Source organism: Petaurus breviceps, unplaced genomic scaffold (assembly GCF_028583685.1).
Source record: "Petaurus breviceps papuanus isolate PSGF00001 unplaced genomic scaffold, PetGlider_PUasm1.0 76, whole genome shotgun sequence".
Lineage (NCBI taxonomy): Eukaryota > Metazoa > Chordata > Mammalia > Diprotodontia > Petauridae > Petaurus > Petaurus breviceps.
In genome coordinates, this window is record NW_027186473.1 from 58,553,316 (window position 1) to 58,581,230 (window position 27,915).

The following is a 27,915-nucleotide window of genomic DNA, read 5'->3' on the forward strand; positions in this document are numbered from 1 at the left end:
ATGTGTATATATGTATGTGTATGTATGTCACTTTAACATTTAAAAGCACTTTACAAATATCTCATTTTATTCTTACAATACTCCTATGATGTAGGTACTATTATCTCCATTTTAAAGATGAGCAAACAGGCTGACAGAAGTCTTAGGGGAGAAGGGAGTGTAACACAGTTAGCAAGTATCTCAGGGCACATTTGAACTCAGGTCTTATGAATTCCAGGTACGAGTGCTCTGTTCATTGTGCCACCTGGGCTAGATGTTCACAACAGTGCCCCCCAGCACTAAGTCAATGATCTTATGACCTTATTCTCCTTGTCTTAGATTGAGGTAGAAGAGTTTTGGCTTCTTATATTCACTACATTAACTAGAAACAGAGCTATTGCCCAAACTTTTGGAAACTGGAGACTTGCAATAGGGACTTCCCTGGCTCCAAGGAAATTGTAAACCAGTCAAATTTCTTCTCTGCTTCCAAATGGTCTTTCTGATCAAGTTCCCTCCTGATTAGGGTCCTAGAAATTAAGCTTTTAAAATAGGGCATTACAAAAATTGACATTGAAATCTCCTTAATGTTCCTGATGGATTAAAAAAAAATGCAAAATGAAACTAACCAGCTGAACTTCTTATTGAAGAAATTTAAAAAAAAATGTACCTCTCCTGCCAAAATATAGCAGAATTTCCACTCAGTCATCTTTTTATTGGTTTCATTCCAGAGGTGGGAGCCAGCCCTGCTTTTATTCAGTAACCTTCATCCTGATTGAAAGGTTATTTCCCTGGAACTGGGCCCTCAGTTGAGTACAGCACTATATATTCTCTCTTAATGACTGCAAAAGTGGAGCATGGTCCTTTACTAAATTAGAAGGCAGAAGTGGATAGAATTCTAGACCTTCCTGGAAAGGGGAAGGCCTGAGTTTGAATATAGTTTCAAACACTTATTAGCTGTGTCCCTGGGCCAGTCACTTAACCTCTGTCTGATTCAGTTCTCTCTTCCGTAAAGTGGGGGTTAAAAAGGGGACTATAATTCAATTTGACAAATGTTTATTTTGCAAGGCATTGGATGAGGAAAAACCATTTCTGCAATGAGGAACATGGAATTCAGTTCTTATACATGTTAACACAGATTAAAATTGCCTCTAGCAGGGGCGGCCAGGTAGCACAGCGAGTAAGAGCACCGGCTCCAGCGTCAGGATTGACCTGGAGATCGAATCCCGGGCTCAGACACTTAGCACCCACCCAGAAACACCTGGCCGTGTAACCTTGAGCAAGTTACTTAACCCCGACCGATTGCTTAGGGGTGGCCAGGTGGCTCAGCTAGTAAGAGCACCGGCTCCAGTGTTGGGACGACCTGGAGGTCGAATCACGGGCTCAGACACTCAGCACCACACCCAGAAATAACTGGCCGTGTAACCTTGAGCAAGTTACTTAACCCCGATTGCTAAAAAAAAAAAAAAATTGCCTCTAGTGTTAGAACAATCTGGGAACAATCTGGGCTGGAGGTGGGGTTAATAGCCTCCGGTGTAATTGGGGGTCATTGAATAAAAATAAGGGGGCACTAGAAGCATAAGGAAAGAAGAGAAGAGAAGAAAAATTTAAAAAACCTTTTGTACATGTTTCATCTATTATGCAACAGTTAAAGTTGTAGTGATTATATAATTTTCCAAATAAACACACAAAATGAAAGTTATAACCAATCAGTGGTCAAGTTCAATGACAGGTCTTAACAAACAAGTGTTGGTAGGTAAAAGTGTCACTTATTCGTTGTCTGGGAAGTCCAGCATGCACCAACCAAAAATATGTTTGTGTAAAGACTTGTTTACAATATGATATTATACAGTTACATGTTGCAATATTGCATCTTCAAAATTTCAGTGCAAGAAAAACTCTACAAATGTACAATAAATTATTAAATTTAAGATGTGCCATTTTAAAAAATTGTATTCTTTTGAAATGACACAATTTTTTTTAAAGTATTAAAAAAAAAGAGTAGAAGGAGCAGCTAGGTGGCGCAGTGAATAGAGCACTGGTCCTGGAGTCAGGAGATCCTGGGTTCAAATACAGCCTCAGACACTTAACACAAACACTAGCCATGTGACCTTGGGCAAGTCACTTAACCCCAAATTGCCTTCCAAAAAAAAAAGTAGATTTCCTGGATGGCCACTAAACAATTTTCTTTTTCAAAAGGGGGGTCATAGGCCAAATAAGTTTGGGAACCTCTGCTCTAGTGCTTGAAAGTCAGGCATACTGGAGTTTGCCCCATCCCCAGAGTTTTCAGTACCCTTAAGGAGATCAGAAGTTTAGGTTCTCTGATGATGGCTTCAACCCCCATCAGTGGTGTCTCCCTAAGTGCAGGGGGTGTAGATCCCTGCAGTCCAGTTCTATTAGCCACTAACTGTCAAATTAGTTTTTACACAGAAATATTTTCTTCAGAAGGCATAATCACAAATGTAGAAATGTTACCCCCCAAATGTCGGAAGGATAATTCCGTCTCCTTCTTGCACTAACTCAGTCTCTGAGGAGGGGAAGGGGATTAGGCTCATAGTTTAGCTCAGTTTCTATAGAACAGAGTTCCAGGCAGTGGAGTTCCAGGTGCCTTGACTATTCAGGGCTTCCTGAGGTTGACTTCCTTCCTTGACTCTGAGGTTGCCATGGTTTGAACTCCCCATCTGTGATGATCCCCTCTGGCCCCTGGAACTGAAGAGGACAAACAACAGAGAACAGAGACAAAAAAACCCAGGTCCATTTCTCAGAGTCAGGTAACAGAGAAGGAGCAAGGAAGAAGGTCTCATCAGCTTAGTTCATGTGCTGTGAAGGAACTGGGATCTTCATCATTGGGTGAAGAGGATTGAGAAGAGAGCAGCAGAAAGAGAGTAGTAGAAAAAAGTGACTGGCTTGGTCTTGCCAATTTTAAAGATAAGGGCAGTCAATCAAAGGATGCTGCCCCCACCACCTCCCCCGACATACACACAGTAGGGGATGTAGCAGGTATCATGTTGGGGGAACTGGGCATGCCAGAGCAACCCAGGTTACACAGATAAGAAAATATCAGGTAAATTGAGGATGGAAAGATCAGTAACTAGTGGAGAACTAAAGAAAGAACCTTCAGGGAGGAAGCCCCAACAAAGTTGTGCCTGCCTGGAAAGAAATATATTGAGTAAATTTAACAAAGGTAGAGTGAGGTACAGACTCTAAGCAAGATCAGCTTATTAACAATGACATGAACAATGGTTAACAGAACAGGTCAGACTGGCAACCTCAGCAAAGCCAGGGATCCTAAAAGAAGGAGGTACCACTCTTTATTGACATACAACAAAGAAAGGGTCTTGGTAGGTATGAAAAAAAGTCATAGATTGTAAAGGGCAGGAGAGTTACAATTGGCTATACTGAGAAAGTTCAACTGGCATTCAGGTGAGGCTAATCACTCCCACCTCTAAAAATTATGGAATGTTAATTGCTTCATAGAACCCTTCTGCATTTTGTAGTCTTTGTTGGGGACCACAGCTGATGGAGTTGCTGTCTCCTTTGAAGAAATAAAATTTCCCCTAACTACACAAAGATGGGTAAGGACAAACAATATATCTTTTGGTTTGTTTTTCTTTTTGTTTTTTTTTTTCAATGTATCTTTTGGGCATGGTAATTTGTGGAGCTTAACAAATAGATATCTAGGAAGTATTCCAAGGGATAACAGCATGAGAATAATAACTTTTCTTTTAAAACTAACTCAAAGGGAAAACTGAATTCCTAAGCTCAACTCAAGGATATAGAAAGGTAGCTTTAGGCAGATGCAAACTCAATGATAAAAACCAATATAGCATAAAATCAGTTACATTGTAGAATCAATGCAATAGAAATCCATACAGTAGAAACTAGAGATAATATTAATTTTTATCTTTTCAAAGCTAAAAATTGAGAAAGGATGGGGTGAGGAGCAAGCACATTCTAGGCGTGGATGACAGAATTATTTGAGTTTATAGAAGTGGGTGGTCGACTGTTGAGTTCAAGGAATGCCTAGTAATACAGTTTGACAGGAACACAGAATGTATAAAGAGGGAAAATTGGAAAGAAGGCTGGAAAGGTAGTTTAAAGCCATGTTATTGAAGCACTTGAACCTTAGACTAGATTTTTGTGTCTAGTGTTCTAGAACTAACATACTAGCAACTAGAGCAGTGCTATCCAAAAATACATGAAGATCATAGAATTTTAGAGCTAGAAGGATAGGTTAAATCCTGGTGTGACCTTGGGTAAGTCACTTCCTTATTCACCCTCCATTTTCCCATCTAAAAAGTAAATGATGAGCTCTAAGTTTCCTTTCAATTCTTAAGGTATGAACCTTTGGACTTCAACCTTAGACGAGAGTAGTACACAGGCCTAGTACTCTCATGACACTTACTTTCCACCTCCCACTCCCTCATGCCCAAAGCCTTAATAGCACACTACCTTTTCTGTCCCTCTCCTCCTTCTCCCTTCCCTCTCCTTATTTATGCTTTCAGGAGACAAACACTTATTATCTGATCTTTCTTCTGTATCCACTGGTTTAAATTAGATAAAATAATAAAATTACATACACCAGCACAAATGAAGTTGGTATAAAATTTTTCAGGCATCAGTTAACAAAACATAATTAAGCCTTTCAAAATATTCTCTTTCAAAACCTTAGGTTTAAATATAGATGTGGGTTATGTTATTTTAAGTGTATCAGCAACACTGGCTCCTTCACATTCAAAGGTTGCTGTATAACAACCATTATTACAAAACAGAAAGGAATATGGATTTGTGCCAACTCTGAGAACCTAGAGCACATCACAGACTTTTAGAGCTGAAAGGAAGGAAATTGGGAGAGATATATAGACCAATCAGTTTATAGAGGAGGAAACTGGAGCCCAGTGAGGTACCCTTTGAGATATAATTAGGGCAGGACAACTGAAACTTTGTCTCTAGGGTGCCAAAATTTAGAGGGACAATGAGCATTTTCAGTCTTCAGCAGCTCAAACAACTGAATTTAGCAACACTAATGAGTTAAAATAAGAAGCTAACAAATGGCTTCCAAATACCATTCCCCCCATCAATTGCCATGGCCATACCCCTTAGGTGAATTACTTCCCTACCCAGCCCACCCCGTTTCTGCCACCCACTGTTTGGCTAAGCAGCAGTTTTTGCAATATTCCTGTTTCCTCCCATTTCTCAGCTGAACTGAGGGTTTATTTTTTGCCAGTAGTTTCATGTACAAAAATTGCTGGGTCTCTTTGAGACTCCTAATTCTCAACTGCTTTGTATGGAATTGATGGAAAACCCAAATTCAGGAATTCTGCCAAAGTACTGTCAAACTTTAGTGAAACTCCACATCTTCAAGGAAATCCACACCTAGGTGTATAGTAGATTTCTCAACATCGTGGTTCAAAATTGTGGCCAGGTTTGGTAGTTTTACAGTAAGCCTGGATATTTGCCATCAAAGACTACTGACTACTATATAGGTATATAGGATGCAAGGCAACAGTATACATTATGTAGAAATGAAACTTACCTCTTCTCAAGGGAAGACCGTTTAGAGTACAAATAGTTTTATTTTTCAAAGAATAGATCAAAGGATTTAGAGCCCAAGGAGACCCCAGAAATGATTTATTGGAACCCCCTCATTTTAACTGAAAGAAACAAGCTTCACCCTGTTTTGTCAGAGCCACTTTTATTCAAGTTACGAACAATTTTGGGGAGAGAGACAGGTGTTTCTCCCTGTCAGGACAGGGCTCTGCTTAAAGTAATTTATAAATAATATTTATAAATTCATAATAACCTTGAATGAAGAAAAATAGCCAATCAAATAACAAAAGTGATGCAGTTATGTTATAGTTTTGTAATATTTGGCACAAAGGAAAGAATGACAGCATAGTTATTTGCTTAGAAAGATCTACTCATCAGATTCTGTCCTTTTGGTGATGCAGGACACCCCTCTGCTTTAAAGACACTAATCCCAAACTCTAGCAACATGTAGCCCTCAGGGTCTTTATCCATATGATAAAGAAGGAAATTTAGACCCAGATAGGTCAAGGGACTTGCCTAAAGTAGGTAGCAAGAGCAAGCCTGATCTTCAGAATACAAATACAATGCTCTAAGATTGTGCAAACATCAACTTGTTCCACACGAGTTCATATTTTCTAGATTTCATCATACTTCATTAAAAATGAGCATTCATAGATTGTTTTGTTTTATAAACAATGTTGTTCAATTGTTTTATTCTTTATGACTCTATTTGGGGTTTTCTTGGCAAAGATACTAGAATAGTTTGCCATTTCTTTCTCCAGCTCATTTTACAGATAAGGAAACTGAGGCAAAAAGGATTAAGTTACTTGCCCAGGGTCACACAACTAATAAGTATCTGAGGCCAGATTTGAACTGAGGTCTTCATGAATCTATGTGCATCGATCTATCCATGGCATCTCCTAGCTGCCCTTTTGTAGACAATAAATATATTGTCATTTACGGAATGAATTAGTGAATAAATGACATGAAACAAATCACATAAAAAAATAAACTGCATCATAGCAGATACACCAATACCTTTGCTTCCAGCTGCAAACTTCAGCCTCATACTTCAAAGCTCTATAACTTTATTAGTGGAAGGAAGTACTCCTTCCACCAATCTGGCAGCCCCTACTTGCCTTTTATGAGCTTCATGGCTAAAAAAAATTCCTCATCTTGCAGACAGCCCTAATAAAAAAAAACTTTCTAAATTTTACTCGGGCTGGTTCTCAGAAAACATACATACGGGAAGAAAGGACTTGAAGATCTTCCCCCTCCCTTCGTGCCCTCCCACCTGCCAGAGATCATACTGACATATAATGACTTTCCAGAGTCCAGCATCACCTCCATCCCACGATGAGGCTACAGTACTTTATTAGAGCCTTACTTCTTGGGTCTCTTTTCATATCAGGGGAGTTTTGGATAGCACATGGTGAGCTAAACTTGAGGGTGGGAAAAACTGGGCCTGATTCCCACTACTGACAGCAGCTTTGTGATCCAGCGCAAATCCATTAATCCGTAAACCTCTGGTTCCATAACCTGTAAAATGGAGGTAATCATACCTGTATTACCTACTTTTCAGGGTTGTTGTGAGGTTCAAACTCTTAAATAGTATAAGTAAAATACTTTGCAAACTTTAAAATATTTCATAGTTAAGATTGTGGTGTTTCTCATAAACAATTATTATTACTGTTTCTTTCCTAAGATCATACATTTGATGTTAAAAGAAACAGAATTTATCAAATTCAACTCAAGAAGCATTTATTAAGTACTTAAATGTGGCAGAGATTCAAAGAGAGGAGGGCAACATCCCTACCTTTAAGGAAGTTCACAACCTAATTGGGGGGTGAGGAGAAAGGGAAAGAAAATATTCAAACCATTTTGTACAAACAAGTTACATAGAGGACAAATAGGTACTATGAGGGAAGGCACTAACATTAAGAATTGGAAGATGGTCCATCTTGCAGAAAGTGAAATTTGAACTGAAACTTGAAGGGAGCCAAGTAGAACAAGAGGAAGGAATGAGGAAGGAAAGAATTCTAGGCATGAGACACAGTCAATGAAGATGCCCAGAGTTGAGAGGTAGTACGTATTATCTGGGGAATGGCAAGAAAGCCAGAACTAAACTGTAGAATAAATGGAGGAGAGTAAGATGTATAGTCTTAGGAAGGGACCAGGTTATGAAGGGCTCTAATATTACAGAGGAGGAAACAGGACCAAAGATTGGAAGTGGCTTAATGATAGTCATTCAGATGGGTAAGTGGTTATCCTACTTTATCCTAGAAGAAGATTGTCCCACAAATATTCACCAAGAAAGTACCTGTCCTTTTTGTTCCCTTATCATTTTGGGTTATGTAGAGAAACAGGGAAATGGCCTTTGACCAATCCCTGAGTCCAGTGTATAATCACTGGAAAGTAAGAAACATATAATGAGGTATTAAATTAATATTTCATGAAGTATGAGAAAGTTCCTAGGTTGAGTTGGAAGGACCAACTTGAAGTTCAACAAGTCCCTGGTCATCTTGAAAAAAACAAGCTTCCTAGTTCAATAATCAGTCCAGGCAGGAACAAACCACCAAGAATACAGACATTGGAAGAATCACTTTTCACTAGAGACTCCTCTCTCCTTTTCTCTCCTGGGAAAAGAAGCCATGGCATCTTGTACCAGAGCTTAAGCTCAGCAAGAGAACGCTTCTAACAGAGTTGGCTGAAAGTAAAGCAAAGAAGCTGTTTCAAGGATCAAGACCTCTGCAGCAAAGAAGAGAGCCAACTATGGATTCAAGAAAGAATTAGCCCTGGTTGTTGATAGTTGGGCTGCCCAAAGGAGTAGGCTTATGGAAACCAAGTTAGTGACCTGCATAAGAGATGTTGCTCCCACATAGAGTGCAAAAGGACATCAGGGACCTGCAGAACTTAAGTTATGAGTTACCCTGTCCACACCTGTGGGCCTCACCAGCAGTGTATTCTGAGTTTTCCTCTTCCCTCTGACAGTGGTGGTATTTGTGGGAGAATGCAGCAAATGTTCATTGGGTGAATATTTTGAAGTTGCTGTCTTCATTGTGCCATTTTAGCAAATGCCTTTGCTTTGAGCATATTGTAAATACTGGTTTGCTATTACAAATAAACTCAGCAATGGGGGCTTGTGAACTATAGTTTTAGGAGTGGATGCCCACAGACTATACCTTTAAACCTGAGGGTATTAGTCGCTCCCTAGGGAGGTACACCAGAGGGGATGCTACAAATAAAACATGGCAGGCATTTGGTTTGTTGAGGACTTTAGAAATACAAAGCATTATAGTCCCTCAATTGTTTTATAACTAAAGAAGGTAAGACTAAAGAAATGAGAAATCATATACATATTTAGAGACAGATGTGGTACTTAAAAACATTCAAGAGACATAATTTCTGGGTAATTTAATCATTTTATTAATAATACCAGCACTTTAATAAAATGATGACCATTTGGCCATCTTTTATACCAAAGACAATCATGGTGGTGGATTCATGGCTTATATATCCTTTTGGAAGAGAAGTGTTCCTAAGGACAGCAATCAACACTGATTGATTAACAATTAATGAAAGAATGACTATTAGAGGGGCTGGACCTGAACTCTGATTATGCCACTTACTTCTTAAGTTAACTCCAGTCTTAAGCAACCTATTCAAAAAATGTATCCCCACCCAAACCAGAGCAGAACACAATGCCTGCATGGTTAGTTCAACCTTCAGAGACTGAGGTCTTGAAATGAAGATAAAAGAAAAAGGGGAAAATCTGAATCCCCCCAAATCATTGGTTATTAATAATCATTTCTCTTACAAGTATAATTTTAAAAGGACTATTGATATTTTTGGAAAAATTAGAGGAGTTGTTACTTTTTCAGTGAAAGGTGAGTCATTTAGATTTGATTTGAGGTTGTGATTTAAGACATTTACAAGCATAAGAAACTAAAGAGATGAGGAAAGGAAGCTGACCCTGAAGACTATATAACCTGAAGGAAAAACAGCAGGGGGAACCAAGAGAACACTGTACATGGTAACAGCAATATGGTAATGATAATTAGCTATGTAAGACTTAGCTACTCTGATCCACACAAAGATTCACAATAGTTCCAAAGGACTTATAATAAAAAATGCTATCTACTTCCAGAGAAACCTGATGACCTCTAAACAGAGATTGGAGCTTTTTTTTTAACTTTGTTTTTCTTGCTTTTTTTTTTTTTTTGCAACATGCCTAATTTGCAAATATGTTTTGCATTACTTCCCATATATAATGGACATCATATTGTTTGCTTTCTCAGTGAATGGGAGAGGGGCTGGCAGAAGGGAAAGAATCTGGGGGAAAAGAGTTAGAAAATAAAATAAAAAAGAAACAGCAGGGAGTCAAAAGCAATTTGCTGGAGCAGTCTGAAGAGACTAAGAGCAAGAGGAGTCGGCTTTGGCTGTTAGTTCCTGACTGGTTGACTAAAGGTCAAGGCTCCAGTTAGTGCCCATCAATCCTAATACCTAAAGCTCAGAGGTGAAGCTTCTCAAAAGTGGATGTTGCTCTCTTCTTCCCCACTCTGTTCCAAGAGGGAAAGGCAGAAAAGGGAATAACAGGTACTACTGTTGCTTTGCCGTATGAGAAAATCAGGTTAGACTCAATTTTGCTTGGCTCAATCTATCTGAATTATTTGACACAAGCTCTCTTCTGATGTGACAACACAGCATCCTGCTTAGTGGAAAGTTGACTGGGTTGGTCTGTACACTAAGGAGCTTTGCTGTTTTCTGGCTTAAAGAGAACTGCTATGTACATTATAAGGTAACACTTCCTTGATGCCATTTAAAGGGTGATTTTAAGTTGAAGGAGCATATCAAAGCCACATTTGAGCTGAGAAGAGAAGAGGATTTGTCCAGATGGAGAGCAGTGAAGACTAACAGACAAGCAGTTAGCAAAGAAGTGGTTTCATGTAGTACAGATATTACTGAACTGGCCAATGACATCAGTCTGCAGTCCTGAGTTATGAATTACCCTGAGCACATGGGTTTCCTTCATGTGCTTCCCTATCAGGTTTCTGTAAGTGGGTGCTTACTCTCCCCTACAAGAAACTGATTGCATTCATGGGAAAGTATGACCCAGGCTTATGTGTAGATTATAATGTATTTTATTATTTATACATTTCTGTTAATATGTATTATAATTTCTTTTGTCATTGTATAATTTCTTTTGCCTTATTAAGTAAATGACTGTGCTTAAAAATCTTAAAGTGTCATAATTGTGATTGGCTGGTTTATGTAAACTGAAATATGTCAATGAGTTGTGAGTAGACGGAGTGTATTCTCACTCAGTAGAATTACCCCTAGAACCTTGAGAGAATTTGAATGCAATGGTGTGGTGATCTGACTGGGAACACAGGCCTGTTAGTGTGAGCAGGCTGAAGTGATCACAACCCAGAGAGTAAGCAGATGTCTATATGTCCATGTGAGAGTGGGTGGTTACACCACCTGTAACAAATACAAAGGTTCATTTTTAACACTATTGTTTTCCCAGTGTTGCTATATGACAGTGAGACAAGGAACATCACTACCTCCTAAAACTAGAGACAAATACCAGTAGAGATTAAAGGTGAGTTTAGTGTTAGGTATAAGCAGTCTATATCATATAACCACTTAGGATGCTGAAGAATAACAATAAAAGGATGTCATGAAGGAAAAGTGACAGGAAGAACATGGCCTGGCCATTTCCACACTGGGTGGCCTCTTCTGGCATACTTTTGGGCAGGGTTGTGATATGTGCATTGTTAGAGGGAATGTTGAGATCACAGATCCACATGAGCATCTGAGATTAGAGGGATCAGACAGAGGTAGGAAAGAGAAAAGAAAGGGAAGAGAGGAGGATCCAGAAAGAAAGGAGGAGAGGGATAAGTGTTATAGAAAAGGGGGCAAGGGACAAGCATTTATTAAGTGCCTACCATGTGCCAACCTCTGTGCTAAGCACTTTACAAATACATCATTTGATAGAAGGGAGTCCTGCACTGAGCAGGGGGTAACTAGAAGGGGTAGGTATTTTTCTTTTCAGAGTCAGGTGCCAGGAGAGTTTCATAAAGCTCATAGAAAAGCCAGGACTCACCACCTTCCTTCAAAGGAACATATTCCAACTTAAAGGAGGAGAGGCACTAGAAAGAAAGACTCAAGTCTCCTAATTTCTCTAATGGAGGAGGCACAGAAACAGAGAAAGGAGAGATATAGAGACAGAAACAGAGGAGACAGGGAAAGGAAAGAACCAGAAATAGGAGTCAGGGGAAGAGATAGGTGAAGCAAAGAGGAGAGAAAGAGAAAGAGATCCACAGAGAGAGGGACAAACAGGTAAGAAACAGAGGAGATAGAACAGACTAGGACACAGTTGAGCAGAGTTAACAGGGGATGGAGGGAAGAGAAGAGACAGAGACAAAGAGATACAGAAAATAGATGGAGAGTGGAGCTGGTGCAGAGAAAAGATAAGACGGGAGGAAAATGAGAGGCTGATGCAGAGGGCTTTTGTGTGCCATGCACCCCTTTGGCAGTCTAGAGTAGCCCGTGCTTCTTAGGTTAATGTTGTTAGGGTAATGTTTTGTTGCTTACGTTCATAACTGAAGGAAATGAGAAATTTCGGTTAGTCGTTTGTGACACTAAAGATGGGATTTCTGGGGCGGCTAGGTGGCGTAGTGAATAGAGCACCGGCCCTGGAGTCAGGAGGACCTGAGTTCAAATACGGCCTGAGACACTTAACAAAAAACTAGCCGAGTGACTTTGGGCAAGTCACTTAACCCCAATTGCCCTCCAAAAAAAAAGTGAAGATGGGATTTCCACACACCACCCCCTCCCCCCCCCCCTCCACGTTCAAAGGATGCCCTGAAAACTCTATGCAAAGACCCCTGGTTAAGCATCCCTGAGCTAGGGAGATCGGGGACGGAGCAAACGGAGGAGGCCGAGGAAAGAAGCTGGGAAAGCCAGGGGATAGAGACAGAGGCAGTCGCTGAACCATAAGCTCGAGAGGAGGAAGTGTCTTTTCTTTCTTTGCACAGTGCCTGGAACACAGTAGGCGCTAAATGAGAGCTCGTTGACTGAGTCTCAGGGAAGCCTGGATCAGGGGCCAGAGACAGAGGGGCGGGGCCGGGGCGCTCCTCTTCCCTGCTCTCCCCGGGGGCCGCCAGGGGTCGCTGCTCCTCCTGGTCCCGGGCCCTCCCCCGCCTCCTCGAGGCGGCGCCGGCGCCGGCGCCAAAATCAAACCCGCGCCTCCGCCGCTGCGCCCCTGGTCGTCGCTTCTCCCTCCGGGGAGCGCCTGCGCCCCCGCCATGGTAAGCACTGCGTGGGGCAGCTGGGGCACGTGGGCGGCCCCCCCCCCCCCCCCCCCCCGGGGGGGCCCCGCCCCCCCCCCCCCCCCCGCCGGGGGCCCCGGCCCCCCCCCCCCCCCCCTCCTCCCTTCCTCCCCCCCCCCCTCCCCCCCCCCCTCCCCCTCCTCCTCCTCCCACCCCCCTCCCTCCCCTCCTCTAGCTCCTTCCCTTCCTCCTTCCTCTCCTCTGTCTCCTCCCTTCCTCCTACTCCTCCCCCGCTTCCCTTTTTCTCCTCCCCCTGCTCTCCCGCCTCCACTTCAAATGCCCCTTTTTCCTCCTTTTCACTTCTCTTCCCTTCCTCTTCCTGCTTCCCATGCTCCACCTCCCTCCTTTTCCTTCTCCCTTTCTCCCCTTTCTCTTCCACCTTCCCCTGCTTCATTGGCTCTCCCTTCTCCTTCCCCTCTTCTGTCTCCCTCTTCTTTTTTCCTCTGTCCTCCCCATTTTGCCTTCTCTTCCTCCTTCTCCATCCCTTGCTTTCCTCCTCCTCCCACCTCCCCCTTCCTCCCTCACTTCCTTCTTCCCCTCCTCCCCATTCTCACCTCTTCCTCCTCCCCTACCCCTTGCTCACCCTCCTCCCTCTCTTCTCCCTCCTCCTTCATTTCCTTCTCCCCTCCCCCACCCTCCTCCTCCTCCACTTGCCCTCCCTCTCTTCCTTCTCTTACCCTCCTCCCCATTTCTCCTCTTCCTCCTTCCAGATCCCTCGCTCTCCCTCTCTTTTCTTTCCCCAGCCTCCCCTCCTTCTCTTCCTCCTCTGCTTTACCTCTATCTCTTCCCCTTTCCTTTCTCCTCCTCTCGTCTTCCTTCCTTCCCTGGTCTTTCCCCTCTCCCCAAAAAAACTTTTGGGTTGTATTTTGTCTCATTGTTTTTCACAACAAAGCTGCTAGGCACTACAATCTGTCAGCCAGCATTTATTGAGTGCCTACTATGTGCATTTTACATATAAGTAAACTCAGTCTTAGATTGTGATTTTCCTGTGGTCACAGCTAGTAAGTGTAGAAATGCTGCATTTGAATACGTTTACCCTAACAATTTCAGGCCTTTCCCCCCTATACCAGGGCTACAGCTACAACTTTCTTACTTAATGTGCTTTCTTGCCCCATCTGAATACTTGCAGACTTGGAAGGAGTTAGATCATTTAAAGTTCGACAAAACAAACATTTATTAAGGTATCCCCTCTGCACTGTGTACCAGGTGCTGAGGATTCATAGATGAAAAGGGACGCTGTGTGTCTGCCCTCTAGGTGTTTAAGTTCTAGAAGTGGGTAAAATTTTCTAGAATGTAAGCTCCTTGAGGGTAGTCCACAGTGCCTATTAACTTGTAGTAGGTGCTTAATAAATAAAGAATACTGTACATCAGGATATAAATGTAATGCTAGATAGGGTGGGTTGGGGCACTGGAGAGATCTGGACAAAATACTGTAGGACAGGGTTATTCTTAATCATTGGTTAATGAATTTGCTTGTTAAAAATGTTTTTATAACTATATTTCAATGCACTTGACTTTCTTTGAAACATAATTTATTTTATATATTTAAAAACATTATTCCAAGGAGACTGTCACAGGGACACATAACATGAAAAAGTTCTGCATTGGAACTTTTTAAGGAGGGAGAAACCACTTTCTCTTGGGGACAAGAAGATAAGAAAGACTGAAAGGTGGAGGCTGAGCTTCTTTCTTTGAAAGGCTTTGGAAAGGCAGAGAAAGAAATACATCCTAGGCCTTCTGGACAGATGCTTATGTCAGTTCTCAAATTATGTCCAAAAAATGTTTTTTTACCAGAAAATGAGGGGACTTAAATTCTAGGATGAATAACTTGTACTTCATCCAGACATTGAGGTTTTTTGAGCAGGGATAAAGGGTTGGTCAGACTTAAGCATTAGGGAGAATATTTTGGTAGTTGTGTGAAGGGTGAAGAAATACCGTACAACTACTGTACTTCTGGTCCCCAAAGTCTACTACAAATACTATTGTTAAAAATAATTTATTCTCCCTGGCAATGTGCCTCGCAAATAGTTGGTGCTTAATAAATGATCCTTGAGTAATGCTGGGGCAGCAGCTGCCCTGGTGAAATGGACATGAGACTGTCAAAGAATTTTGTTTATTTAGTAGCTTTTATGTTTTGTAAATTTATGAAATATTTAAGCCATCATAAAGCAAAAGTGGAAAACTCAGTCACCACATGGGATCCTTCTACTGGGATGGGAGTGAGGGGTGAGAGATTATTTTTCTGTATTTGTTTTTTTTGCATATACCTAGAACAGAAAAAGGATTGAGTTGCAACCTGTAGTTTTCTGTTAGGTACAGTGTTGTTTTCTTCTTAACTACATAAGGTCAACCTGTAGCTTTCCAAGCTGTTTCTCTGGCTTTCTTCCTGTTCAAGAGATTATTTTTTTAATGCCTAATGTCATAGTGGGTTAGTAGTGGGTTCCACGCAGAGCAGCTGTTTCTTGTGCATTCTCACTACCCATCAAACTATTTCCAATGAACTTCACTTGAATTTTTCAAACCTCTGTTTGTTTAGATTGGCGATATTAACTGTAATTTGAGTCCCTTTGTTTTTAAGTTGAATGGTCACTATTTTAGCTGAAATTATAGAGCAGACAGGCAGTCCAGGGTATTTAAGTGTGAAGTTGCTGCCATGCAAGATGTAATTTTAACTGACAACGGCTTCTTTGTGGTTAGAATAACCCAACCACCTGGGTATAAATAAATTGGTGTGAATAAACCAACCTCAAGCTCAAATAACTTTAAAAAATTGTCATTATTGCGGTTTACACTATCCCCTTCTCTTAGTAATTTGGTAGTTATAGTCCTGAGTTAACTGTTCGCCCAAATCTGTCTAGCACAGGTTTAAAACTTTTCCTTTTTCTTTTAGGTGGGAAGAAGTCTGTTCCTCACACCTGGATTCTTTATAGAAGTTAAATCCAGTATTAAAACTGTTTTGATTGTTACCTCTAATAAAGAACTACTACAGGATGAATGGGGATAGTTTTTCTAAACCATTTTCTCATGATGGTGTAGGTTGGAAATATGAAATTCTGTATCATCTTAGTGCATTTTTTATCTAAGCAAAGCTTACCAGATTGTGAGCTAATTAATGGCTGTTTAATTTGAAATAGCTGAGGTTGTCATAGAAACGATTTTCTTAAAACTAAGCATATATTTACATAAAGAGCAGTCAAAGTTATCTCTGTAACTTTTATACATATCAGTCTTCTAATGGTACTTAGAGTTGTTCCTAAGTATTTTTTAAGCTATGATAAAACATCATTTATTAGAGCCCCTGATTTTATAAAAAGATGAAAACACTTTTTAAAAGAAATTATCCAAAAGGGAACTTGGAAGGTCTCAGGTAACATGTGCCCTTCCATGTCTTATTTTTCAGCCATATTTGCCCCTATTTCTATTTTGCAGAGAAAAATTTTCTGCTTCTTAGATTTTTAATGAAGGTTATTCACCTGGTATCCTTTTATATTGATCATTTCATATCAGAAAAACCTATAATTGTTGCCTCCATTTCCTTTCTTCTTACTCACTTCTCAACTTTTGTTAGTCTGGCTTCTGATCTCATCACTGAAACAGTTTTCTCCAAAGTTATCAGTGCTATTTTAATTGCTAGCTTAGAATGCTAGCTACCTCCTGACAGAGGAGACAGACTCAATATGCAGAATGAGACGTAGGTTTTTTGGACCTGGCTAGTTAGAGAATTTGTTCTATTTCAATGCCAATGTTTGTTAAAGTGGTTGTGTTTTTCTTTTTCTTTTTTTTTTTCCAAGTTGGGTGTTAGGAGGGAGAGAACTAAATGTTTGTTAACAGTTGATTTTTTTTAAAGACATTTTTTAAATTGCTCTTTCTAATAGCTTTTTCTCATTTCTCATTCGTGATTGCTTTGCAGTTGACTCTTTCCTCCTGGATATTCTTTCTTCTTCGCGTTTTAACAGTGCCTCTCTTTTGGTTCTCCTATCCATCTGACTGTGCCTTCTCAGTTTCCTTTGCTGTTCCTCATCCATATAATGCCTCTTAAAGGTGGGTCTTCCCAAAGGCTTCATTTTGGGCCTCTTCTCTCAGCTTCTACAAGTTATCACCTCTATGCAGATTACTCCCAGATTGACATGTCTAGCTCTCAAAGTCTTGTCCACCATCATCAAATTCCTAAACGTTGAAACTGAAAAATCACATATGCTTCTTAAATTAGGCATGACTAAAACAGAACTTTGTACCCCAAACCCATCTGTCTTCCGAACATCCTTATTTCTGTTGAGGAAACCACCATCCTTCTAGACTCCTCATCTCACACATGCAAATCATTTGCCAAATCTTATTGTTTTTACCTTCATATCTCTCTAGTTTCTTAATTCCATCTCTCACCTTAAGTCAGGACTGCTGTAATAGCATTCTGTTTGGCCACCTCCTCTAATTCATCTTCTGTACAACTGCCAAAATGATTCTTTTTTTAGATTTTTTCATGTCTTTTGTTTTTTTTACATTACTATAATTTCCCTCAGCATCCTCCCCCTTCCAGAGAGCTAGTACATATGTCCCCAAGTAAAATTTTTAAAAATAAAAGGGAAGATGGAAAAGAATTGAGCAAAACTAATCAATACATTGCAGGTATAGACAATGTATCACATTTATGGATCTCCCATCTTTGCAAAAGGATTAAGTGAAGGTATCTTCTTATATTTCTTCTTTGAAGCCTACTTCTTTGTAATTTTGACACATTTACTTTTGATTTTTTTGTGGTTCTTTTCCATTTACATTGTTATAGTTATTGTATATATTGTTTTCTTGGTTCTTCTTACTTCGCTCTGTACTTGTTCTTATAGATCTTTCCATGCTTCTCTGTAATGATCATATTCATCATTTCTCATTCCATTTCATTTATTATGTACCACAATATGTTTCACTATTCTTCAATCAATGTACATCTGCTTTGTTTCAAATTCTCTGCTGTCACAAAAAGTGCTGCTATAAATATTTTGGTATATTTGGAGACTTTCTTCCTATCAATGGCCTCCTTGGGGTATAAGCCTTATAGTGGAATCTCTGAGTCTAAGAGAATGGACATTTGGTTATTTTAGTTCCATGATTCCAAATTGCTTTCCAAAATGATTGTACTGATTCACAACTCCACCAACAACGTATTAGTGTACCTATCTTCCCATAACCCCTTCAACATTATTCCCCTCTTTTGTCATTGTTGCCAATTTTCAGGGTGCTCAGGGTTGGTTTGTTTTGCATTTCTTGATTTGGAGCTTTTTTTTCAGTTGTTAATAGTTTGCAGTTAATCTTTAGAGAACTATTTCTTCATATTTTTTTTTTATCATATCTATTAGGAAATGGTTTTTGGTTTTGTGTATATGTGTGTGTGTGTGCTTTGATAGATTGAACCTCAATCATTTTATGGGTAATTGGAATGGTATTTAAAGAATACTTTTTGTTTTTCCGCTTTTTGGAGGGCAGTTGGGGTTAAGTGACTTGCCCAAGGTCACACAGCTAGTTTGGTGTGTTAAGTGGCTGAGGTCGGATTTGAACTCAGGTTCTCCTGACTCCAGGGCTGGTGCTCTATTCACTGCGCCACCTAGCCACCCCAATTAGAATGGTATTTACCTTTCTATTATTGCATCTTGGCTTTTATTATTGATTTTTTAGGGTTTTTTGTAGCCTACAATTTTCCTGAAGCTATTAATTATCAGAATTAATATCTTTGTTAATTCCCTTGGATTTTTTTTTTTTTTTGCCTTTTTGAGGTGCCAATTGGGGTTAAGTAACTTGCCCAAGGTTACATGGCTAGTTTTGTGTGTGTGTGTGTGTGTGTGTGTGTGAAGTGTCTGAGACTGGAACCAAACTCAGGTCCTCTTGACTCCGGGGCTGGTGCTTTACTCACTATGCCACCTAGCCACCCCTAATTCTCTAGGATTTTTAAAGTAAGTTATCACATCTTCAGTAAATGGGTATAGTTTCAACTCTTCTTTACTTGTATTTACATTTTTAATTTCTCTTATTGACATTGCTAGTATTTTCAGAACTTATCAAATAATAATGGGAAGAGTGGATACTTTTACTTTGCTGTTGTATTTATTGAGAAAGGTTCTAGTTTTATCCTCATTTTATATGTATTTTTTTTGTTTTAGATGCTCTTTATATTAAAACAATTCTCTATGCCTAGACTTTGTAGTATTTTTTTGTTAATACAAATGAATGTTGTACCTTCTCAAAAAGCTTCTCCTGCATCTGTTGACATAATCATGTAGTTTTTGCTGCTTTGTTTTTATTATGATTAATTATGTTGATTATTTTCCTAATGTTAAACCATCCTTGGTATAAATCCAACTTAGTCATGATAGATCATTTCTTGGTTAAGTTGCTGTACTCTGCTTGACAAAATTTTATTTTAAAATGTTTTAAATCAGATATTCATTAATGATATTGGTCTCTAGTCCTGAGCTTTATCCTTCCCTGGTTTAAGTATTAGAACTAATTTGTCTCACAAAAAGGATTATAGTAGAGTGCTTTCTTTCTTAATTTTTGAAAATAATTTGTGTAGTTTGATAAACTTCTCAAGACCAGAATTTTTTTTCATTTATTTCCTTTACAATTCTGTTTTCTTTTTAAGATTAGATTATTTAAGATCTCTATTTGGTCCTCTCTTAGTCTGGATATTTTATACTTTTGAAGACATGATAGTTATATTCCTTTATTTCTTTTGTGTTCTCAGTTTTGTTAGCATATGGTTGTGTATAATAGACTCTGATCATTCTTTTTATTTCTTCTCATTTTGTTGTGATTTTACAATTAAAATTATTTTCATTAAAAAAAAGAAAGAAAACATCACTTCCTTATTATTTAAATTACATTGACTCCCTATTGCCTTCTAGATTAAACATACATTTCTGCTTGGCATTTAAGGCCCTTCACAACCTTCTTCCAACCAACCTTTCTAATCCTCATTACATAAGGGTACATGATGGTGGTGGAGTAGAATCTAAGTTCAGCTGGTAAAAATGGCAGGATTGTGAACCCTCTTTAAATGGAGACTTTGGTAATTTCTTGTTTTGCCTCCAGAGTTATACCCAGAAGCTAGTACCTTCCTCTCAAAAGAAAAAAAAATTAACTCTGTTTCACAGACAAAACACGGGAGCCACTGGAGTTTTTAGACTCTAGCCTCTAACAAATTCACTTTTGATATGGTCAGACATGAAACCACCTTCAGAGGGATTAAAAATCTTAGCTTATTCTAGTCTAGTCTTCTCAAGTGGGAATGCTGGTAAGGAGAGTACCAACTCCTACAGCATTCCCTAATCGCCCTTCTTGCAGGGGCCAGCAAGAATATAGTAGAAACTATAACTCCTACAGAATTCACTAAGCCTCATTTGGGCAAACACAAATTCCCCTCAAGCCTTGATGGGGACTGATCAAGACACACACAGCATTATGCTGTCATATGCCTCTGGATTCCCTGTGGTTTCCCCACTCCTGACCAGTGCCCACTTGCCTTATAGGGCAACAGACAAAGAAGGTATCTTGTAAACATTAAGCTCACGGGTTAACTTAAGCAATATCATCATTCTGCCCAGGCGTAGTAAATATCACATTATGTCACCCCCATATCTCATGGTGCAATCAAAATAGGACTGTCTGTCACTATGATTCTAGGAATTACTATCTAGGATCCTTGGGGCTTTTCTGGGAGTTATTATCTAACACCTGGAAACTAGACATTGCCATGGTCATGGGTCCTGAGAAACTATAGTTTAAAAAGGATGACAAAATCCTCCTTATATACAACCTTGTATTTATTTTATATCCATTTTGTATCTATGCACATGTTTTCTCCCCTGATAAAATATAAGCTCCTTGAGTGCAGTGCTTGGCACTTAGAATGCCCTAAATAGATTTTGTTAATTAATATTTACTATGTGACTATATTTTTTCTGCATATTTTTAATTATAATATTAATTGTTATAATAATTATTATAATTCTGTTCTATTCATATACTACAACTTGTTCAGCCATTCCCCAATAGATAGACATCCCCTCAATTTCCAATTCTTTTCCATCACAAAAAGAACTACTATAAATCCATTTTTATGATCTCTTTGGGATACAGACTTAGAAGTGATATTGCTGGATACTAGTACTATTTTTTAACATAACAGTAGTGAACCCCTGCAATTTGAATGGGGGAAGGATGGTGACATGATCAGAACTACACTTAAATTACTTGACTGGATTGTGAATAATGGATTTGGAATGAGGAGAGGTTTGAGATAGAAAGGCCAAATAGGAAGTTATTAGGATGGCAACCAACTGGCTGAAATTTGGCTATATCAGAACAACTCAGTGTAAGGTTTTCCATCTGTTAAAATGGAGAGAGAATGAAGGTCAGTGCCAGGGAAATTAAAAACCTAGCTATAAGAGATTTGAAGTAAAGATATCATAGAAGTGATTTTTTTTCTTGACTTTTTTTTCCCCCAGAGGAATATATCTATTTCCTTTTTTAAAAACAATGTAAACCTGGTTATGGACATATTTATGTTAATAGGTATAGCAGAGCATTATACATTATATATTTGAAATTTATATGTTATATAAAGGTTCAAATATCAGGTTCACTGAATAAATACTTATATTGAATCCAATCAGTCAGCATGTTAGTATCCCTGGTGTATCTGCTGCAAATAAAGGTCATAAAAAGATGAGTCCATAACAAACTGTCTTTTGGACATCTAGAACTCGATGTCCTGTACACATCTTAAACTCAGCATGTCCAAAACTGAACTTATTATCTTTGTCCACCATTCCCCCCCTATTTTCTAACTTTCTAGTTATTTTTGAGAGTAACTACCCTCCCAGTTATCCAGGCCTGAAACTTAAATGCCACCTTCCACTCCTTTACTTCTTGTATCCAATCTGTTACCAAATCCTGTTGATTTTACCTTTGCAATATCTCTAGAATTAAAAAAAAAAAAACCTTTTCTGACACTGCCACCACCCAGGTACAGGTCTTCATGACTAGATTGTGGAGTAGCCTGCTGGTCCACCTGCCACAAGCCTATCCTCATTCTAGTCCATCTTCCATTCAGCTACCAAAGTGATTTTGCTAAAGCACAGGATCTGACCATATCATCTCCCCATTGAATAAAATCCAACGGTTCCCTATCACCTCCTCCAGGGTCAAATATAAAATCCTCTGTTTCACATTTAGAGCCCTTCATAACCTCTCCCTCTTCGCCCTACCCCACTTACAGTCTTATCACACTTTACAATCTTCCACCCCCTCACCCCCCACATAATCTCTTTGATGCACCTGACTCTGGGCATAGAATTCTCTTTTCCTGATTTCCCTGGATTCCAGATAAAATCCTGCCTTCCACAGAAAGCCTTTTCCAATGTTGATTTCTTTGCTGTTTATCATGTTTGTTTATCAGTGTTTGCATGTCCTCTCCCATAGTAGACTGAGTTCCTTGAGAGCAGGGACTATATTTTGCCATTCTTTGTATCTATCCTCCATGCTTAGCACAGTGCCTGGTACATACCAGGCACTTATTTATTACATGTTTATTGATTAACTGACTCTGACAGTCTCCAATCTTGACCATAACTGACAAGGAGATGAATGTTCTATAGAACTATTAGTATATGTATGAAAATGTGTAAAATTTCAGAATAGGCTACTTGCTAGATTGGTTTAAAATGAAATGTATGTACTCTTTCTTTAGTCAAAGAAAAAAGGCTTGAGTGCAGAAGAGAAGAGAACTCGTATGATGGAGATCTTTTTTGAGACGGTAAGTAAATTTTATTTACATTTTTATTATTTTCAATAGATTTTCTGTTTGCAAGATATGAAGTAAGGTAAGAAGAAGAGTAGCTTAGTCCATGAGAGGACTGACCTTAGAGTCAGGAACACATAAGTCCTTGTTACATCTTCTTACACATACTAACTTTATGACCAGGGACAAGTTGCCTGACCTCTCAGGGCTCCAGGCTGTTCTCCCACTCTGGGAGTTCTTTAGATAATCACAGATCTGGACTCTCTGCCAAGGCTTTCTCTCCCAAAAGGAGAGGAATTACTAGCAATAATCCAGGCATTTATTAGTAATGTTAATGGCAGATTTTTATATAGCGTCATCATAGATTTACAACTAGAAGGGACCTTAAAGGTTATAAGTTCGCACCAGAGTCTGCTTAAGTCCAGAGAGGTTAAATGACTTCCTTAGGTCATACAGGTAGGAAGGAGCCAAGTCTTTCAGACAAAAGTGCCAAGCTTCCTGAATAGCAGGTGCCATCTGGCAAAATTTTATGGTTTCTCTGAGCCTTTTTTCTTCTTGACATCATTAGTCAATGGATATGAACAAATCATGCCTTTTCATTTAGTAGAAAATGAAATCTCAGTTCATTAAAAAATTATGCCATCTGTGCAAATCAGAGGAGAAGACTATGAAGCTTCTGTTTTTAAATGTCTGAGAATACATTTGGGAAAAAATGAAAAATTATTTAGTACAATTGAAAAACCTTTTTTTGTTTTTATTAATGTGAAGTTCTGTGATTAGACCATATATTTATTTTACATTTTTAACTTGACCAGCATTCTTTAAGTATAGCTCAATATTCTAAAAGTTCTTAGTGATTAGGGGAAAAAGGATTATGCTAATTTCCTTAAGTCATCATTGCTTATTTTCCCACTTCATATGTGTAATGATTCTCCCCTATGATCTTGGACCAAATAAAATGTTGATGATCCTTGACAGTCTTTGAAAGGGTAAAAGGGAAAGAAAAATCCAAATTACATCATCCATCTGTATCAGCTGTATAGATATTCTTTTTTTTTTTTAATCAATTGGGGTTAAGTAACTTGCTCAAGATTAAACGGCCAGTTATTTCTGGGTGTGGTGCTAAGTATCTGAGGCCAGATTTGATCCCCAGGTCATCCCGACACTGGAGCCAGTGCTCTTACTTGCTGAGCCACCTGGCCACCCCTGTATAGATATTCTTAAGAATATTTTGACCTCTCAAGAAATTTACTCAGCCTACACATTTTTCTCTGCCTCCCCATATACTATCTCAGTGAAGCAACATGGTGTTATTGTAATGGTAATGGAATTTAAAGATCCCCTTGTATTGTCTTGGTTTTGGGGTTGTGTTAAAACCCAGAGCTTGTGAATCCCACTTGTGGGATAGACCTGTTTGACATAAAGAGAGGGGGCTGAACTGGGAGGAGCTGGTACCATGGATAGAGAGGCCAGAAGAACTTTTGGGAGCGGCATCGTGGAGGCAGAGAGAGAATTGGTAGGGTTCAGAGTTGCTGAGAGAGAGAGAACTGCCAGCCAAAGCCACCCAGATTGCTGAGGGCCAATTGGAGCTGCCCAGGACTTTTGAGAACTGCTACCTAGAGCTGCTGAGAACTGAGAAGGCATGACTGTGGTGATTGATTCATAAGTGTAAAGATCAAGTGAAGAGTAAATATATGCTTTTGATTTATGCCTTTTAAACAGAAAGATGTATTTCAGTTGAAAGATATGGAGAAGATTGCTCCCAGAGAGAAAGGAATTAGTAAGTATCAACATTACTTTATTTTTTGCATCTTTAAAGATTCAAGGAGGTTGCTGCTAGTTTTTGTTTGGGGTTTTTTGTTTTGTTTTGGGTTTTTTGATTCACTGGCCTTTTTCTTTTCTGCAACTGAACTGTTGTGTTTGTTTCCTTATATTTTGTGTACAAAGGGCATTAGAGTAGGAGTCAAGAAGACCTATATTTAAATCCTTTTTCTCTTGATACTTACTAGCTGAGGAATCTTGGGCAAGGCTCTTAACCTCTTTCAGACTCAGTTTATTCATCTAAAATGGGTATAATAGTAATATTTATCTCACAAGGATGTAAGGATAAGCAATAAGGTACATAAAACATTTTGCAAATCTTAAAGCAATATCAAATCCTAACTATGACTGTTGTTGTCATTTTTGTGATTCCATCCATGTGGAGATCTCCCTAGTGGGGAACTCCCTTCATTGATATCAGTCTGAAGCTCCTCTGTAACCATAGACAAAGAGAGATGCCTGGAACACTGACAGTCTGAGTGCCTTGTCTATAGTCACACATATGTTAGGACTGCATCCATGTAGAATGTATCAGAGACAGGTTTAAACCCTGGGCTTCAGGAAGCCAACACTGTCTCCCCGTCCATTACAGCAGCAGTACTTCTTTTGATGGTTCTTATAGAGAAGATAAAATAAATCTAAAGGGAAAAGGAGCGAAGGATGTTTATAAAAAATACAAAGTGAAATTAATAACTACAGTTTTGATGAAGTATTTGAAAATGCCAGTTTTGCATTTGAATTTTATCTTCCAGACTCCATTTCATAGTTGACCTCACCTTCTCAATGAAATGGTATCTTTAGGCCTCTCAGCAGCAGATTTGCTTAGCCTATGAGACAAATTAGCATTTGTCTGTGAGAGCAGTTTTTTGGTGCTGTCCTTTCTGTTTGATTTATGGAAGGATATGGCTATTATAACTTGATCAAAATATATTGTTTAAAGCCAATGCTTGTTTTTAACACCACAAAAGAGCATTTCCGTAACACAGAACACAAAAACAGGATTTTTTATAGGAAACTATGGACTTTCTCTTTCCCTTCCTCTCAGCTTGTTTTACTTGTGACTGTTTTCTCCATAATATTATCCTCTTTGTTAATCCCTACTTATTTCTCTATTGAGCTTTATGTATTTATACATCAGACTCTGTGAGTGCTTGTGTGTTTATATGTGTTTATCCCTCCTTTGTCATCTTAGATAAGAGTGAGATTTATCTGGTTGAATGTGAATTTTTGGGAGAATATAATTCCATTTTGTTCTGTTTTCATTAGTTTGCTGTGTTTGACCCTTCCATGAACTTCAGGACTGTTTAGAATAGTTGGTTTCCGTCATTGTCTTCTTTCCTCCTCTCATTTGTACAAAAAGACTTAATTGCTGATAAAAAACAATTGGGGGGGGGGGCGGTGCTCTTACTCGCTGTGCTACCTGGCCGCCCCTATGAAAAACATTTTTAAAGGAGGATTTCAAAGTCTCTAGAATGTCCCTTTCCTCTATCTCATCTGACAGATGGTTCCTTTTGAATTAGTGAAACTAACTATATTACAAAGGACACATCCTTTGTCTATCTCCTGTACCTGCTGATATATATTCTTTTTAATAAGCATACTTAAAAAAAATAACAGCTGTACTATAATAAGCAATCATCTTTTTGTTTGTTTTATATAATATATAAATGTAACTAGCAGGATTGTGAATGATACACATTCTCCATCAACTACTAGTGGGTTGTTTCACATTCTTAATGTAATAAAATCTCTTCCTCTGATTCATGCTGGCTTATTGGTATTAACTAGTCAAATCAATAAGAAAATTCATGCAACAGTCTGACACCCATTCCCTCTCTTTCTTCCATGTTTGTATGCTTTTCTTAAACACCCCAATTATAAGAAATAGCAAATTCCAACCATTTCTCCTTTTTTCCTATACTAATGTATTCCTTTTACCCACCCTTCTCTTTTCCCTCTTAAAATCCTCAAAACAAAATCTATCTATTCCCCAAACCATTCCTTTTTCTTGTTTATCTCTCTGAATATCCTTTGAAAACATTAAGGTTCTGAAGGACACATTTCTTTGCCCCTTAATAGAATGTCAGCACTATATCATGATATAGTTCCTTTCAAATGTTCAAATAAAGTTACCTTCTTAGGTTTCTCTGTACTTTTATGTTTGTATTTCAAAGTTCCTGCTTTTCTCTAGACTTTTCAGTAGAAATGCTTGAAAGTCCTTTATTCTATTAAAGATGTATTTTTTTCTTGTTGGATTGTACTCAGCTTTGCTGATTATTATTTTTTGTTGTAATCCTCTATCTTTTGCCTTTTAGAATATTGTTTTCTAAAATTTCTGATTTATGTTTGAAGCTGTCAGGTTTTATGTATTCTTAATGGTATCTACTTGATCTTTGCATTGCTTCTCTCTGGTTGTTTATAGTATTTCTTTCACAAAGGGAATCTGGATTTTGGCTATGCCATTCCTGGGAATTTTCCTTTGAGGATTCATTTCAGGAGGTGATCAGATTTTTTTTTTTCCTACCTTTTATTTTGCCCTCTGGTCCTTATAGATATGGGCATTTTTTTTCATTTATGATTTCTTGCAATATAGTATCCAGGCTTTTAAAAAAAATCATTGAATTGATTCATAAATAATTTTTCTTTGACATCTTTTCCACTTCTTGTTGTTTATATCAAATGTCTTAATTTTATCCATTCTTTTTCAGTTTGTGGATTTCCTTCAGTCTCATGGAGTCATTGATTTTTGTTGTTGTTTTTCAAGTTTTCTGGGAATCCACTTCCTGGTTAAGACTTACCATTTTCTTTTTTAAGTTATATTCTTTTTTTTTTTTTGGAGGGGGAGGGCAAGGCAGTTAGGGTTAAGTGACTTGCCCAAGATCACACAGCTAGTTAAGTGTCAGGTGTCTGAGACCAGATTTGAACTCAGGTCCTCCTGACTTCAGGACCAGTGCTCTACTCACGGCACCACCTAGTTCCCTCCTCCCCCCCCTTTTTTTTTAGTTTTATTTATCTGATAGTGCCTGATGGTCACAGGGTCACAGGTAAAGCAAATCTTTAAAATACAATAAGAAAAAATTAAACAGCCAAAGAGATCAATTGAGAGGGCAAAGGCTGACAAAGGAACTAACAAAAGTGCAGAAAAGAGCCCATGTGCTTTTCCATTACATTAATTTCTACCCTCGTTTAAGTTTGGCTTCAGGAGCATCAAAATAAAGTGTTAAAGAAGTTTGGAAATAAGAGAATTTAACTGCACATATCCTTCTGATTCTTTCTCCCAAAGATTTTATTTCATTTCACTTATTTTAAGTATTCATGTAATCCTTGCAGGAAATCCCTTTTTCCTTTGAGTCTAAACTTGAAGTCCTTTGGGGGAGTGTAGTTTCTAGATTTGAAATAATTGTTGACACTGGTGAGTATTTTCTTTGATTTTCTCCTTTCCATCTTTGCTTCCTGAATTGAGGC

General features: G+C 38.7%; 1 protein-coding gene across 1 annotated transcript in view; it reads left to right on the top strand.

Annotated features, from left to right (window-relative positions):
- Positions 1-12,685: 12,685 nt before the first annotated feature.
- Positions 12,686-27,915, top strand: part of MND1 (meiotic nuclear divisions 1) — a 138,693-nt gene continuing 123,463 nt past the window's right edge. Inside the window, exons 1-3 of the mRNA XM_069105578.1 lie at positions 12,686-12,818; positions 22,579-22,644; positions 24,352-24,409. Of these exons, the coding sequence (XP_068961679.1) occupies positions 12,816-12,818; positions 22,579-22,644; positions 24,352-24,409 (127 nt within the window). The 5' untranslated portion in view covers positions 12,686-12,815. The remainder of the gene's footprint in view (positions 12,819-22,578; positions 22,645-24,351; positions 24,410-27,915) is intronic.